This window comes from Alligator mississippiensis, chromosome 9 (genome assembly GCF_030867095.1).
Source record: "Alligator mississippiensis isolate rAllMis1 chromosome 9, rAllMis1, whole genome shotgun sequence".
NCBI classification, from domain to species: domain Eukaryota; kingdom Metazoa; phylum Chordata; order Crocodylia; family Alligatoridae; genus Alligator; species Alligator mississippiensis.
Genome location: NC_081832.1, coordinates 70,556,459 through 70,574,203, shown reverse-complemented (window position 1 = coordinate 70,574,203; position 17,745 = coordinate 70,556,459). Strand labels below are relative to the sequence as shown.

At 41.7% G+C, this 17,745-nt stretch overlaps 1 protein-coding gene across 4 annotated transcripts; it reads right to left on the bottom strand.

The window, feature by feature from the left end:
• Positions 1–665: 665 nt before the first annotated feature.
• Positions 666–17,162, bottom strand: C9H5orf24 (chromosome 9 C5orf24 homolog). 4 transcript variants are annotated; one of them, XM_059712868.1, is made up of 4 exons: positions 17,052–17,162; positions 5,054–5,483; positions 3,037–3,116; positions 666–885 (listed from the first exon to the last, which is right to left on the bottom strand). In XM_059712868.1, exons 2-3 carry the CDS (start codon positions 5,478–5,480, stop codon positions 3,076–3,078), a joined length of 468 nt encoding a protein of 155 aa, XP_059568851.1. In that variant the 5' UTR covers positions 5,481–5,483; positions 17,052–17,162; the 3' UTR covers positions 666–885; positions 3,037–3,075. The 4 variants fall into 4 exon arrangements, with proteins under 4 accessions (XP_059568851.1, XP_059568852.1, XP_059568849.1 ...); XM_059712869.1 differs by lacking the exon at positions 3,037–3,116; XM_059712866.1 differs by having other exon boundaries at positions 666–5,483.
• Between the last annotated feature and the right edge of the window lie 583 nt (positions 17,163–17,745).

Below are 17,745 nucleotides of genomic sequence, written 5' to 3'. Positions count from 1 at the left end.
ACAAAAAGCTAAAACGTCCAGCCTCATTCCGATGACAAACCCCACAAAAACAAGCCAGTGTCCATCAGCAGTGGAGGAAAGGGAATTAAAAAAGGATACCAGGAGTTCACTAGATGATTTTACATCCCGTACAAACGGAGCTTCTGGTACATCAGTGTATTTATAAGACATCCACTGTTGGCAAATTTCACCATCAACATAAGAACACCTCAAGAAAATTCCACTGGCCATATTTTCAAGTCAGTGATAAAAGAGTTACACCATATTTCTATTTGCTGAAGACTTGCAATAAAAGTGGGGGGGTTTTAGATTGAGGATCTTCTGGCACTCATGAAACAAGCTAAACATTCCCCATACCTGGAGATTTACCAATTACAAGTGTAAGAATCCATTTAACTTATTCTCTACTGAGAAAAAAAAAAGTCCTATGGTGCTACCTCAGCCACACACATGGAAAGGAGGGTGAGAAACAGATGTCATTAAGAGGGTTTTTTGGTTTTGTTTTTAATTTCAGATACATAAATCCATTTATGCTTTGTCATGCAGCAGGCACGCAAGCAAAATCACTGTATTCACAGGAGAGTTAGAGCAAAGTCTTGTTGAAAAGTGATTCACAATCTTTTTGCTCCATCTTGAAAAGGAAAACAAGTTCAGATAATAAAATGTTTGGTTTTAAAGTACTGACTTTATTAATAAATATACATCCATATGATGATGTAAATACAGATCATGAACACTACTCCATTCCCATACACATAATTGCACACGAGTAGCTCAAGTTCATGGACATAATAACATACACAGTATCTAATCAGGCTTTTTACAGCAGAGGGCAGGGTGCTGATATTAGTTACTTAATGGATAATTGTTTCCTCCAAAATGAACCTGTGGAAAAGCAAATTGTAAAAGATAAAGAATCATAAAGTAGTCCAAATTACCAAGCAATGAGCATAACATTCCTAAAAAATGATCATACCATCATCATATTTTTCATAAAAAAGATTTACCTACTTGGAAAAAATTGCAAAGAAAAAGCTCTAGTCTCTAACTAGAGTTCATAAATATATTTAAGCAATGTTAAAATATATGCATTATAATAAAAAAGAGGAACAAACTAATCTTGTGGTCAGAAACAATGTTTGCAGTTCAAAGTCTTTACAATTGCGATTGTTTTATTTGCAATCGTCTATAGGGATAGTATGAAACATTACTGTACATATAGTAACAAAAAAGCAGAGTCAAAACTAATGAAACCAATAGACAAATAACCTTAAACTGCTCTGCCTTTTAAAGCTCTTCGAAATGGAAAGAAGTGAAGTTCTGATCAGAATTACTTTATGTATTTTAGAGCAAAGTGATTCTTTTCTCAGACACATCACTTCTTAATGACTTGGTTTGGTAGGGTCTTGACTGAACGCTTAAGAAAAATCTTTCTGGCAAAACGAAAGCACACTTCAGAAAAGAGCTGTTCAATGGGTTTTGATGTTTTCTGTGATTAATTTGAAGTAAATGTAACATGTAAAGACTGTTGCTTAAATGACCAAGCCAACTGCTGATATTGAAAAATACCACCATAGGATTAAAAGTTAGCTACCTTCTGATAGCAGCCATCTTTCTTTTTCCTGCCAAACCGTGCTGCTAGTATTCTGAAAATGTCCAGTGCAAGACTTAAAAACAGTAGCAAAATTATTTGGTTCTAAAGTTTAAATGCAATCAGAAATTGAATAGAAGTTACTGTATGCACTTTAAACAGTGGCTTTTGTATTAGCTTGCTGCTACTCCTTAATGATGGTAACGGTTTCACATATGTATAAATAAGACATAATAGAAATTTGATACTTAAAGAAATCATTAACACACAAACATGACGTACAGATCATTTTCTGAACAGTGTTAATACATAACAGTAATTCTAATTTATGAAGAACAGAATTATGGTACATAGTATAAAATTAGCCATTTACTTTGCAAATAATGTTTTCATAGTATGGGGAAAAAGGCCAGTTTTCCCATTGATAACAGCAAAATTTAGGCATTAAACATGCTGTTTCAGTGTTTGTCGTGACAAGAGACAGTGTTAAAAGAAAGGAAAAAGGAAAAATAAAAAGCACAAGTTATAGATAGGCAAAGCAAAAATATCTGAAGATTCCATTCATATTTCACTTTGACTTCTTGACTTCTTTTTCCCCTCACAGCATGGCACAAAAATTATAGTCAAATATAAAATAAACCAGAATCAGGAAATGCCCAGCAGTGTTACTTCTGGTCTCAAAATCCAGGGTGCCAAGAGGCCCTTTCCAGACTCTGTGAACACAGTTTTCTAGCTTACGTTCATCCTTTCACGAAAACTGACAACGTTCATCATTTTTACTGGGATTATATTTCATCTGATATAATTAATAAACACTGTAATGAACATAAATTGCTTAGACGATTTCATTATTTCATCAGCATACTTGAATACAAAATTCATTATACTAGGAGAACAATAATACATCTGCATTACCTCCTGACACACAGCACAGCACCATTGAGTAGATGCACAAGTGCAAAATGAAACAGGTGAACAGGATAAACAGAAGGTAAGTAGTGGAGTTACTTGAAGATACATTAGTGACATGCAACATGTTTCTTGCCAGCGTGGCATGACACTTCTGTAGTTATTACATTCAGCTGAAGAGGACTGCTTTCCAAGAAGAGTTCAGGAAAGGGCTTAAAGCAGCCTTTTGTTGAAAAGAAAATCGTCTGATAAACAGCCAATACAACACATATCCTGAGGGTGATTAGCTCATGTTAGCATTGTGTGTGTCAGAAGTTAAACCATTTTCAGAAAAATTACTAAGAGTTTCATACTTTTGAGTTTGTTGAGAAACAGAATGTACAACTGATTTCATAGCTTCAGCGTGGAGAAACTATATTTTAGTAGCAGTTTAGCTGCCATTAATTTACACATTGACTAAGGAGCCATCCAGTACTGTTGAGGTTCATTGTCTTAGTTGCCAGTGCATACACAGTCCCCCAAAAAATGCAACACACCTATTGTAAAGTACAGCATAAAGTCCAGCTCATTATGTGTTAGGCATCACTGGAACACCTGAAGGCTTGCTGCTTTTTTCCTGATGAAAAAGGTATGAAACATGACATCTGTTTCTTAAGTTGTCATTACTGAAATCAGAGTTTTCAACAAAATGACAGCAGGCCAGAATAGCATTTAACTTAACAGGAAATTAAAATAGTAGAGAATTTCAGCACAAGTTTTAATTAACCTGAAATCTCTCTGTTCCCCCAAATCAGCAAACATAACATATTCCCCCCCACGGGCATTTGAAGCCAAAAATGTATTATAATTTAAACTATATTTGAAATGTTATGTAAACTTCCTTCCAGACAATATGCAATATTGAGGAATGTTATTTTCCAAGTATAGGCAGGTATGTGCATATATATATTATATATATATAAAAAAATACACACCCGCGTGCACACATACACGCACACTTTTTAAATCAAAGACACTCAGCTGAAAATGGAACATTTCTTTTGGAAGCAGGAAAGGTCTCAGCTTGTGCCAGGAAAGGTATTTATAGTTAACCAACGACATACTTTTTCAGCTTGCATGCATAGATGAATTCCTACAGACCGCTTTGCATCTGAGGGCTAGCAATGCAGTAAACTACGTACTGTTTGTACCAACCATAAAGTTGGCTATTATGAATCATGAAAATGGTGTCCTTTGGTAGAATTATAAGCTCCCATAATTTAAATAGAGTATAAATGTTAAATAATGGGATAGCTATATTCCTGGAATATCTGCCAACACTAAATCTGATAACTTGGCAACAGCGTCTACTTAAAAAGTGTAATTTGTAAACATCCTAAATTAATACTTCAAAATCTATCAACTGCTGCCACCTAAGACATACTGTAAAGGCAAAAAAGCAGATTAAATAGGTATTTACAGATGTCAGAACATAATGTGTAATTAAGTATATTATCAGGATGAACAGTACTTATTTTGTAGTTTCTTATAAAATATTACAGATTTATATTGAAGCATTTGAATTTTGGTATATGCACTCTTAGGCATTTTAAAATTATACAGTGGAATCCTGTAAGGAGTATAACTAAAAGATCAGCCATTGCCTAAAGGCAAGTTACTTCATGTTCATAAGGCGCTGCAAAGATGTAAAGCGCTGTATAAATGCTCCGTGTTGTTATTTAGTACTTTCAAAATACATTTTTGGAAAATTAGTGAAAACGGACTTACTGCTACAACTCAGCAAATAAAAACTGCCTGAAATCAGCACTTTTAAAAAAAATAGTTTTTAAAAGTTTCGAAATATCTATAAACATTTGAGGTCTGTGTAAGATCCAGCAAAAGTGGAAAATTTAGTTTGCTCTCTATTCCTTCCTATAAAAAACACGCGGGAACTGCAAAACTTCCACAGTCATTACTGGTAAAGTAGTCCTGAATCAAGTTCTTTTGCTTCATCAGTTATAAACTCTTCTGGATAAGTTCTTTACTGTGGCCGAGGCTTACTTCATGAGCCAAGGGTCAGATAATGCTTTCCTCCTCATTTCAATTGCTTATGCATAACCACACAATTATATTTGTCTGAGAGTAAAAGGTGAAATTCAGGACATAAGCATTACTTTAAATAAACACACAAGGGCATCATTTAGGAGTTTTCTTAAAAACCTATGTAAAAAAACCCCACAAAATTATACCAATGCCCTTTCAATGTTACCTTTAAAATTACTGGTTTGCATCTGTGGACACTGAACAGAAATAAAATAAAATTTGGAAAGCCAAAGACATGGAAATATTACATTAAAAAAAAAATTGAAAAACATGTCAAGACTCATTTTAGAAATGGGTTAATGAGGAACTGCTACCTAACTCCTTTCTTTCACTCATTGGGTTGTTTGATTTTGCTGCTAGTTTCATCACCAGCAACATGCATTCCTATGTTACGCACCATAGGATAGGGAAAAGCTGCACTGCCACAAGTATAACTTAGATTTGCAAGCCGTGATAGAGCTTTAATGCTACCTGGAGGTCTCCCTGGGCTGACTTTGTATCCTGCAGCTTTAGTTGTACCCAAGGGTCTGCCTGGACTTGTCTTAAATCCAGCTGCTTTGGTGGTCCCAAGGGGTCGACCTGTGCTGGTTCGGTACCCTGCTGATTTTGTGGTCCCCGAAGGCCTTCCACGTTTGCCAGACCGGTTGAGGTTTTTCTTTTTCTTTAGTTCATCTTTTGTCTCTATATTCCTGCCACTTGTGGTCTGCAAGTGCGATTCATTTAACGTGTCTTGTCTCTGGCATGCAATTGGTTTGTGGCTGACTGCATGGCTGTATTTGCTTTGCTGTGTGGAATATAAATCAAACTGGTCAGTGGCTCTCACGTTGTCTTCATTAAGGCAAGAACTCTTGCCAGTCCCACAGAAAGCTGTATTACTGCTGGCAACAGGATGCATCATTTTCTACCAAAATAAAGGAGACAAACATGTATAAATATAACATTCAACAGGAAAGCAATCCCATTTCCAACAGCTATGCAGGCTCCCCAAAATTAGTCTGAATTGGCTTGAATGCCAAACATTTAGTCACAACAAGACATCTGTCAAATTCCAAAAAGCAAAAGGTGCCAAACAAGTTTGCATTTCAGCCTCTGTGCACAGACTTCAAATAAAACCAGAAAAAAATCCTTTTATTTAAACAAACATTTCTTTAATGTGTTTTTTTGCATTCAACAGCAGAAGTTCAATGATCAGGGCTTGAAATATCACGCTGACAGTAATTGTGATATTTCTCCAGGGGGAAACTCATCTAAATTCTAGCTATTATGGTCACAACAGTAAGCTACCCAACACAAACCAAGCAAAAACCACCATAGTAGTATCTTCCTGATTCAGCAGATAGAAAGAGCAGAGCCATTCAGCTGAGAGCTCTCTACAGCAGCAGAGGAAAATCAACAAGCTGATCAGGTTTATTGCTACTGCCTAGAGCTTTGTGAGCAATGCTGAAAATAGTCAAGAGCCAGCCCACAAAGTTCCACTCCAAAGCTTTGAAACCTCAGCACAAGCAGATACCGAAGCTATTCGCTGGAATGACTTCCCCAATACAAAGACTGAAGATTAAGCAGTGATTTTACTTCATTTCTTCCCCACCCCACACTCTCCCCCAAACCTAAGCTGGTTGCAGACTAGGACTGAAAAGAAGAAACAAAGCAAGAAAAAGCTAGCTTTCTCTCAGTTCAGTGACAGGACTCAACTTCAAAATTATCAGATACCCACTAGCTGAAGCTAACAACCTTTTGCTGAATCAGGAGAGCTCACAGCTTTTTTATAGCTGTGGTTTATGTTAGTCTACTTGAAAAGATTTTGATCATGCTCTTAGGATATTCTTTGCAATAAGGCAGCGAAAGCAATGGGTGCTCAGCACTTTTACAAAAAGAATCACATCAGTTTCTATCAGTAAATTTTCCACCTACAAGCACATCTTAAGTTACTTATCACACCACCAAGAAAAATGTCAGCACATGAGAAATCAATGAAACTTGCACTTTCAGAGCTAAGCAGAGGGAAAATATGCACTACCAGACATCAAATTCTCATGCCCAAATTCAGAATCACAACAAATGAAACACAAAACACGTGGAGATTCAGAAAACTCCCAGAAACAAACCGACCGATTTTTTTCTAAGAAAAAGGTATAGATATGATCATTTTAGCCCTGTAAAGTGGTGAGTTAAAATGTGTAATTTTCTTATTGCACCTCAGGCACATTTGTGTGAGGTGCATGGACTTGCACTGACATTAAAACATTTGTATGCAGCAAAGGGAGAAGATTCTTCATAATAATTAAAAAGTGTCCATGGCTCAGGGAACCTACTGATATATCCTATTTTGTGTGTCATCCTTCCACATACCTTATTACACTTGTGTGAAATAACGTTTTGTACTTTACCTGAAGACACAGGATCAGAACTGCCAGCATCACACCAAGAGCAAATGTGAAAATAAAGCTAGTATAACTAGCACAGAAGGATCACATCACTACAGTGCAGAAGGAATAGCAGGTCCTGCACCAACCAACCCGCCTCTGAAATCTGACAGGAGTCGGCTTGGACACCTTTACTCTTCACTGATTATCAGTTGTAACTTTGACTTGTTGTGAGCAAACCTTCATTGGCTTTAAAATTATGCCTAAGGACTAGGGGTACACTGATAGAGATTTTTTGAGCCAATACGGCTGATTTTTAACGAGCCATATCAGCCGATATCGATCCAACTGCCGATATGCAGCCCTGCAGCGAGGAGAGCAGCGAAGGGAAGATAAGTCTGTTGTGGGGGAAGGGATGGGAGAAGGGAAGGTGCATGGGGGAGCCCATACGGTGAGGTAGGGAGTGGGGCTGGGGCAGGTGCTGCCCAGCTAAATTGGAGTGAGGCACAGGATGGAGCCATCTGAGGGGTGCGGAGTGGCTCCCACCACTACGCGCACCCTAGGAGGGCACTGGAGGGGGGGAGGCCTGTACCCCCAGATGTGCACACGAGGCGAGGGCAGGCTGCCTCTGCAAACTGGGGCTGGGGCAGTGCTAGGCTCTTTCCGGTCAGGCCTGGGCCAGGCCAAGCTGAGCTGTGCTTGGGGCTGGCAGCAGCGCTTGGAGGGGCTATGGGAAGGTCCTGCAGCCACCCCAAAATTTGCTGTAGTCCCCCTGTAGCCTCCCCTCCAAGCACTGCTGCCCATCCTGAGTGCAGCCCGGCCCAGCCCCCAACGAGGAAGAGCCCGGCGCCGCCCCAGCCCACAGTGGCAGCCCACCCTCACCCTTTGCACAGATTCATCCAGCGGCACATGGCCCCATTCATTCCCAGGGTGTGTGCAGTGGTGGGAGCCGCCCTCCCACTAGACAAGCTGCTTGCAGCTTTGTCCCATGCCCCGCTCCAGCTGTCCTTGCCCCAGCCCTGCTCCCTCCCTCCCTCCCTTCGATCTGCCTCCCCACGCCCCTTCCCTCCCCCCACACCTTCCCCTCACAGACTTACCAGCCGGACCCAGCTGCTGGGCTGCAGCTGGATGCATGCACGGGGAATTTATCAGCCACATCAGCCAAAAAAAGCCATTCACCAATACTGTCAATTTTCCTTATATTGGTGCCAATCTGATATAGGACCGATGTATCAGTGCACCTCTACTAAGGACCAGACCAATGCACAGTAGTCTCATGATCAGGAGACAAGGATGAACTGCAAAGGTCATGTCTGCATACAGGTTGTACAGTACTATTTTTTTTCAGCTACAACCATAGGCCTGGTCCAAGATCATTTCTTTATAAGATCCCAATAAATTGTTTTGAAAATATGTACTACCAGAGGTCCAGGTCCTGCGAAAGACCCAAACGGAACCCAGAAGTCTTGGAGAACAGCACCGATTTTAACAGAACTTTTACATTTCCTTTGTAGAGGAGCAGAGAGTGATGTTTCTTTTAAACGAATGCCAGGTCTAGCTTTGACCATCTCTAGTGGTGCCAAATCCAAATGCTGCTTTGGCAGCCTTCCACTGCCGAAAGCTGTATATGGTAATTTATCCTTTTAAAAATATTCCCTGCTGCATCCCATCCCTTCTTGTTCTACCTAATGAGAATAACTAACCCCTGCTGTCTTTAAGACATCCCTTTGGGTATATGTAGACAGTTATCCATCTTGTTTCCTCATCCTCTAGACTGAACACATCTCATAGTTTTCATTTCTGAAGGCAGTTGTTATGTGTACTGCTTTCATCTCATCTTAATTCAATTGGACTCATTTTTCTAATAACCCGATGCCCCAAAGTAAACACTCTGGGCCTCAACTTGGGAGTACAATAATGGAATGGACTGCTTTTTTTTTTTTTTTTTAACCTACCCACAACTACCAGAGACATGCATCTACTTAATATCCGTATTATGTTCCAGTACTGCATCTGACAGCACTGAAAACCATCTCTTTGAAAACAAGGCAGGTACAGTATGTGTTCCCACAATGCATATTTCCCTTTCACTACTTTATCCTTGACCTGGAGAGATCATCACCTGAAAAATAATTTCAGTATGCTTGTAGATTCAAAGGCATAATCTGTGATGGCAAGTTGTGTAGACCGGTCTTGAAAAATTTATCCAGTACCTATCACGCTCAAGTATGAGTCTAAAAGTTAGAGTAAAAAATATCTATGCTGTTACTGGATCACAAAACCCACAGCCTTGTCTCTACATAACGTGCACACCGTACAGCATTTAACTCTAACAACAATCAACTTTATTTTGAATGTAGTTTGAAAATTAAAGTATAACATTAGAGCTAGTCTAAAAATATTCTAAGCAGTGCACTATTTAACCAGTTATACAGCTAGCTGAATGCTGCAAAAATATTTGCTTAATAAATTATTCATTGTTTCCATTATAAAACCCATTTTTCAGCAGTTTATAAATCAGCTACAAACATGGCATGCAAGACTGCAACCAAAGAGTGACAACTGATGCCTAACCTTTAAAATTGGTTTTATTGGTTTTTAAATATATGAAACCAAAGAAAAACAAATTTGACAGATTTGTACATATTACCACAAATCCCCATCAATACTGCAGAACAACTGTAGTTTGTGTCAATAATCTTCTAATAGCCTGTATTTCTATGATGAACTGTAACAATTTCAGATTTCATATTAATAATTCACATATTAAAAGAAAAAGGCCCTTACATTTTCAAAGCTTTTCTTTTCTTGTTTATTAAAGGTAATAAAGTAGAAACAAAGTCTAGGGGAGATGCAAAGGGTAAAAATCCCCAAAGATGCACTAGCACTTTTGTCTGCATGCCACTGAAGTTCACGCTAATTCATGTCCATAAAACAGTGCATTGGTCTCTCATGTTCCAAATGGAGCATCTGTTTCTTAGCTACTAAAGGCCATGTTTACAGTTTAAAAATTAACTATTTCTAATTTAACTGGACATACCTGATTTCAGCACAAACTGTCCACTCTGCTTACCTTACCCACATAACACTATTTTGAATTATTGCAATTTTTCCTCAGTTCTACTTTAACAGTTTTCTAAATCTTTTCAGCTTTAATAACCCCTAGGTATCTACTACACAGACACTGGCAGGTACAGTGATTCTTGAGTGATCTGAAAGGGCCATTTGTGCAGTGTACGACAGCAGCAGGAAGACAATGTGACTACATCTGTTTGAGCACCATCCACTCCGGCACTAAGCTTGTATAGGCTGAAACAGCTCAGATCAAGGCACTATTTCACCCTACAAAAGGCAAAGCTAAAATAAAGGTATATAGTCAGATATTTATGTCTCTCACACACACACACCCACACACACACCCCCCCACTTGGCTTTTTATGTGGCCAAGAAGGGCATAGATCTTAAATACAGCACATTTCTGTAGTATAGAAAAGGCACAGCAGACTAAGCCAGTCCTCCTTCATGTTAAACCTAGGCAAAAGAGAAATATAAGCAGCTTAGTGCAGCCAAACTTCAATCATACAATCGATTACTGGGTCTATTTGGCTGGCCAGGAATGCCTCTCCACCTTGGCAGCAAGCAAGTTCAGAAAAGTACAGACAGTCTTCTCTCCAAGGACCATCTCTCCCCAGCAGTCCTTCATCCATTCACAGTACCTGTAATCAGCTCCAGCTGGGGCACTTCCTACTTCCTAATACCTACATCAACCCTTCCTTCCTTGTTTAACGTAGTACATGCATATGTATTTGTATATGTGGAGATATCTGAGATTTAGAGTAACAACATTTCTTTCAATTTTTGATTTAAACACTGAAGAGTACAGGCTCCAGCCCGCAGCATGAGCCCAGAGATCTCCTGCCTGTCTCAAAGGCCCTGCTTCTGGTCACACAAAAAGCTCAGCTCCACTGAGGAACATCATACAGGAAATTAAACCAGTCAGGGAGAATGATGGCCTGAGGAGTCATTCATGGGGGTCATCTCCTGGGAAATGTCGATGACAAATTCCCAGCATCACTTTCTTCTCTGCCATGCATCCCTCCTCTAGGATGTCTACAAGAGTCAGTCTTGTCATGGATCCCAACATCCACCTCCTTTCTGGAACAACTACAGGTAGTTCTCACTCACGACCATATACTAAATGCTGCAGTTCCTTCTTCTCCTACATATTTGCCTTCGTTACTGCAAAGTGATAAGATGTTCTGTAGAGAATGCTGTCTGTACAACAAAGCCTGGCTGATATTTGTATAGCCTGCACCTGACACCGGCTGATATTGTTCCAACTGGTACGTGAGAAGCAAAGCACAGCTCACGGAGTGTTTCAGATTTCTTGCAGAAGGGGGATCCAAAAAAGATTAGACAATCAACTGAGAAACTGCCAACAGGAATGTTTTTTGAATGCTTGTTATTCTCACAGCATCAATCAATTTTTTAATCACACTATGAAAACTGCATGCTGTATGCAAAGTTTACATTCTATATTTTAGTTTGCAACTCCTACTGAAGTCCTTTAATTCAACCTTAATTATTCTGTCATAACAATCTCCATCATACTTCTACTAAGGTCAGAGTCAGCAGCTGACTTTACACTAGAGATTACAAGACTACCAAGTGTTGTATGTGCCTGTTTATCAAGTGTAAGTGATTTTCTTGGTAGGGAGTTTGGAAAAGAGAATGGGTGGCCCTAAAGCCTCCTCCCTGGTGGCAAAGGGAAGGTCAATGAGGGAGGTAGGGAACTGGACCATCTTCCCTAGACTTGTGTACTTTCCCTGACAGGGAGAGACAGCTATGAATGGCAGGCATAGTAATAGTTCCCAACCTATGAACTAGAGGTGGCAAAATATGAACTACCAAGGCAAAGTAAAAGCTTAACAAAAACCTCAGCAATGGTAAAACAGATTAACTTCCCAAATACCTGTGTGCATAAGATTGCTTTAAAGGTACTAATATACTTCAGGACTCCCTTTCACCACTATGGCCCAGCCCACACACTGACTGAAAATACGTTGAAAAAATCATGCTGAAATCAGTTCCTCTATTCAGCACAGACAGGGGTTTTAAGAATAATGCCATCTAGACCATGTAACACAGGCAAACTGCTCGGTCCATAGGAAAATGTTTGATAACAGTAATAAAACACCGTGCCCTCTTCTTCCTTAGTCAGGTTTCACTGCTGCTGGAGCAAGACCAAAATACATTCAACACCAGAGACAGAAAACTGTAAATGACCACTGAAAAGACTTAGCTCAATCCAGATCTGCTTCTTTCCCAAACCTGAGGAAGGGTCCACCTTGTGTCCTAAAGCTTATCTGAAATCTCAAACTCACCCAAAGAAATTCTTCTTGCTTCTCACTGAAAATAAGTAGTTAATCATTTCTTAGACAATGCATGTGGCTCAACGGGACAATCATTAATACAGGAAGCAAGAAAGGGAACTGCCCTAAGTCCTGTCCACACTATAACAAGGTTTGGGAAACTGCCAATTCACTTCTACTACCGGTAGCAATATTTGAAGTCTTTTTGCTGATTTGCAGCCAATGTTTTTAAATGTTGATAAGACCCATTCTAAACAGGAGTTAAAAGTTAAAACAATACCTGGCAGACCATCTACCCTATGGCTTTCCAGACTGTAAACAGAAACAGAACTTCACCCATGCTGACAAACATTTGAGATTTTTATAATGTGGTCTTGGAATAGACAGTGAATTTTCTGGGACCCTGCTAGAAAAGCTGTTTAAGTACAAATCTGTGTCTACATTAACCATGTTTTCTGAACTCTTCTGCTTCATCTGCAACATACAAATAAACCCCTGACTAGGACATCTTGATGCAAAGAAACAATCACCTATCCTAAGTGCTCATATAAATTAAGTGGGACTTTCTCTCCCTAGGATTTTCTATTTATACTATGCGTGAGCTACCTGCTAATCTCAACCGCCACCTTCAGCAAAATGTATATATGGGCCTGTTACAACATAAACCAGAATATCTAAGCCTACACACTAAACATGGTCTACTTATGAAGACAAGTAAAAGTTTCCAAACTGTGATCACGAAGCAGTTCCAAAGGACCCACAGTTACACCACATGGTCACTACTCCTTAATCTAAACTGCTAACTTACCTTAAAAACAGCAACAAATATTAAATTTCAATTTTATCTTTCCATGTAAGGAACTGCTGTAGCTGCCATAGGGATGCCCTTACAGGGGAAGAAAGGATAGCATGTGCAGTGCTGAATGCTAAGAAACACTATGAAATAATTCAGGAACTCCTAGTCAACAGTGCCACCAAAATTACAACTGCAGTCCCTGGTTCAACGACACAAGATCTGCTTCTGCAAGAATGAATAACACCTTCACGCAAGTCCTTTCACTGACTTTGCAGTTAATGGAAGAACTACGCAATATAACAAAGTAGCAGCTCTGCTATAGTTTAAGTGAAAAGGTTCTTGAGTTTAAAAGATCAACAAAGTGCTCCAAAATCCACATGCTTATGTGATCACCGTGCAATTTGGCGTGCACCTTAGAGGCACTAAGAAGAATCAAACAGATTTGAGCCAGGTGTTTCTGATAGCTGGCACCATGTCCAAAAAACAACTTCCCTGAAGGTTGACACATTCTACCAATTTCTTTCTTTCCTTCCATGGTGAAGCTGTGCACCACTTCTGTGGGGAAGCAATATTAAAACCTATATGAAAAGAGTTGAGCTCTCTAAACTGCAATAAACCTAACTCACACAAACCAAACAGATTACACTGTGCCTGCAGAGAAACACAGCCAAAAGGCTTTCTGTCCTACAAGCTTTCAAATAAACTGAGTGGGACTTGCAGTAACCAGAATTTAACCCACATAAGATTTACATTGAATCTGATCCATGATAGACATCTTTAAAAAAAAATAAAGAACAGGAAAGAAATCTCATTATAATCTGTTTCTGTTGAGGGTTGGTTGTTTTGCTTTTGCAGGCAAGGCATTATCTGAATACAGCAGGAAGGTTAGAAGATGCCCAAATTATTTTCAAAAAGAAAAACTGCACATGCAGTGCACACAGGAGGTATTAAGGGATGGAGCAGAAGAGATAAGAAAGCTCTGGGGCTGTGGCTGGAAGAGCTGGAGGCTGGGAGTAAGGACAATCAGGCCCACATCCCCTTTTCTGTGCTAGCATCAGGGGTACTCTACTTACTGAGAGTCCCTGGAGTCCTCTTTTGCTCCTCCAGATGACCCATAAGTCCCCTCTTTACGTAGATGAATGTCAACTCTGCCTCTCCCCTCTAATCTGGGAGCTATAATGGGGGCTATGAAGTCAAGGAGGGAGGTTAGTTATTTTGGGTGAAGGGAAGACTGAGGCCTTCTCTCCCTCCCCAGTACACATTTTTGGTCTGTGGGACTCCCCCCACATTGCTGCCGTCCATACGAGCAAGCATACAAGGTAGCCCTGCTCTTCTGGTGTATAGAAAATGGGTACGTGCCTTGAGAGGTCCATCAGGCGTTATTTCACCAAAGCACTATACAGACTGTATCAAGAGCAAAGCAAAGAGGTTTCCTTGCCATGTTGAGACTGTCAGCAGTCAAGTGGAAGCTAAGCATGGACTGTGAATTTAATAATGGATAATCGATGGCAGTGTGCAAGAGGCTGAAGATGTTGTAAAATTCAGAAGATGTGCTCTTTCTGTGGGACCAACTAAGTGCTTGACTGCAGGACAGGTGTACGGAGAACCTGCGCAGTACAGTACAGAGAGAGTTCACATCTTACAGACATCTTGGAGCATCACACAAAGAGGGCAGAGTTGAGGGATATGGACACACGTACATTTGGAGCCGTTTCAAAAGTGCAGCAACTATTACCTCTAATTGTTACTTGTGGATATGCTGGGAATAGCAAAACTACTCTAAATTTAACCCTGGGTGAAGCACTGTTAAAGCTGAAGCAGTTTAATTACATATGCATCATTCCTAGCTTGTTCATAGATAAAACAGTTAGAACCTAACAGCTGCTGTCCCTTTGCAACTCATCTAAATATAGTACACCCATTCTTAATTTCCCAGTTTCTGGGAGTTTGTTTTGGGGACCTAACCAGATTGCAATGGCACAAGACAGAACCAGTCAAGCTTGCCTGTATACTATAGCATAAAAGCTTCTAGTTATTAAATGCTATGCCTCCCCTCCACCCTTTTTTTCTAACAGAAAGAGAAGTGTACTTGTAAGAGTCAGTGATCAGTTACTAGCAGTTGTCATGTAGGTTTCAGTTGAGACACTACCATGATTTCGTAAAGGTAGCTATGCAAATCTCACCCGCTCTTCCCTGACTCCTATGCACTTCCTTGTAGTGCTTTGAGAAACTAAGACTGTGTAGCTGGAAACGTGGCCAGTGAAAGAAATCACAGATATGGTTTATGTCCCCAAATCTTGACAGTGTTCCTACACAATAGGTTATAATGGTTTTAAACACACAAGGGAAGAAAACTGGTGTGTCACTCCTTCCACTGGTCCCAAAACAGGCAGCCCTACCCTGCCACCACTTCCCATGCACTCCCCCACTTCAATACACTACCAGCACACAAAGTTGCTCCTTGCCATCTTGTACCAGCATGTGACATGTATGTGAGATTTTAGAGCGCTTCCCATGCAAGAGTCAACTTTCAGAGAGGGACTTCCCACAGAAGAGTCAAGGTTTAGCGAGGTGCAAAAAAGACCCTTCACCACAATTCACAGCTAAGTTTCATAGTCGTTAGGGGCTGGAAGGGACCTTACAAGATCACTGAGTCCAGCCCCTACATCTGGGTAGGAAAGACTGCTAGGGTCAGATGACCCCAGCAAGTTGGGTGTCAAGGTGCTTCTTGAAGTGAGAGCCTGCCCTGAGGATGGATGCCTTCTGCTGAAGAAACAACAGCTGGAGAGGTATGAGCCATCCCATTCATCTCAGAGGGTGGGATTTCCCAGCCACCCCTCCCCAGAGACTCTTACTCATCCCTCCCATTCTCAGCCCTTACCCCAAGTTGAGCACTATGCTCTTCAAACACACTTCCACAAAATTGTTGTCTCTGAATTTGCAGAGTAGGATCACTGAACCCAACACAGATACTGCACAAGCTAAAAGAGACTCATCACTGAGCCAAACAAGCTAATGGAGGGTAAATTCAGGCTGAACACAGGAAAAAACTTCTTCTCTGTAAGGGTCACCAGAACGGGGATCGCGTTCCCAGCAGAGGTGGTGCGGTCGCCATCCTTGGAGGAGTTCGAGACGAGGCTGGACAAGCACCGTGTCGAGCTCGTCTGAGCCCAACAACTCCCTACCCACGGCAAGGCACCGGACTTGCAGGTCCCTCCGATTGTAGGATACCGCAGTCCACCTACAACAGCGCGTGTCAGACGTCGAGCAGCTCAGAGCACACTCGTCAGACACGTCCGATTACCGCTTTGGATCCTTACGCAAAAACCACCCGTGTTAAAACCACAGCCCAGAACTGAAATGCAACAAAAAAAAAAAAAAAAGAGACCGGCAACAGCAAAACACCCGACCTTCGTGACCCGCAGCGCAACGCTAACGGGCGCTAGTTTTTCTGAACGCCTCGTGGACGAACGCCCAGCCCTTCTCCTTCCCTTGCCGAGGAACGACGCGAAGCAAAATAATCGTGGACAACGGGGGACGCTGGGCGGTCCAGTGCGGCGGCGCTCAACCTTTGTTGGTCCATAGTTTGAGCAGAAACCGGCTCAGCGCCTCCCACACGCGCGCGAGGGGCAGGGGCCTGCCCGGGGAAAGCCCCGCTTCCCACCTTTCGAAGGAGAAACCCACGTTTCAAGTGTGCTCGCACATCCCCGCCACCCGCTGTCGTGTGGCGACCCCGGCTGAGAAGAGAAGCGCTGCGCCCCTCGCCTCGCCCGCGGCCCCCCACGACCAGCCCCGGCTTCCCGCTGCCCCGCCGCACGCAAACGGGCAGCCACCGCGGCCGGGCCGGGCCGGGCCCGAGGGAAGGGAGGCAGAGCAGGGACTGAGGTGGCGCGGCCAGGGACCCCGGCTCGGCTGCACCTGGCCCGGCCGGGACCCACCTGCGCGGCTGCCCGGGACGCGGCGTCGCCGATGCGGGGCCGGGGGCGGCGGCGGCGGGCGAGGCGGGGCCGGGGCGGGCGGCGCCTCCTCCCGCTAGGCGCGGAGCGGCCCGGCGGCGGCTGCAGGGCGGCGGGGAGCGGTACTGCGCATGCGGCGGCGCGCGGGGCGGGGCGCGGCCGGAGTGGGCATGCGCGGAGTAGGGAAGGGGTGGGGCCGGAGAGGGGAGGGGTCAGCGTGGGCATGCGCGGAGCAGAGGAGGCGGGGCCAGAGAGGTAGGGGCGGGGCAGAGGGAGGGTGGGGCTCCTGGACGCTTCTCGGCTCAGCTGCCTCCTCTTCGTGCACAGATCAGCAGCAATAATCGTGATATTATTATCCAAATAAGTGTAATATTATTATAATTAGTATAATCATAAAATGAGTATAATATAATTATAATAAAAACGAGATTATAATTATACAAGTTTATCATCATAATCATAATTGTTATGCAAATTATATAATTGTTATATTATATTATAATAATATCACTTTATGATTGTAATCATAATATCATTATGTTTCTATAATAATTATAAATTATAAAATGATATTATGATTACAATCATAAAGTGATAGCATCATTTTATAATGATGATATGATTACAATAACTATTATTATTATAATCATTATACAATGATTATAATAATTATAAT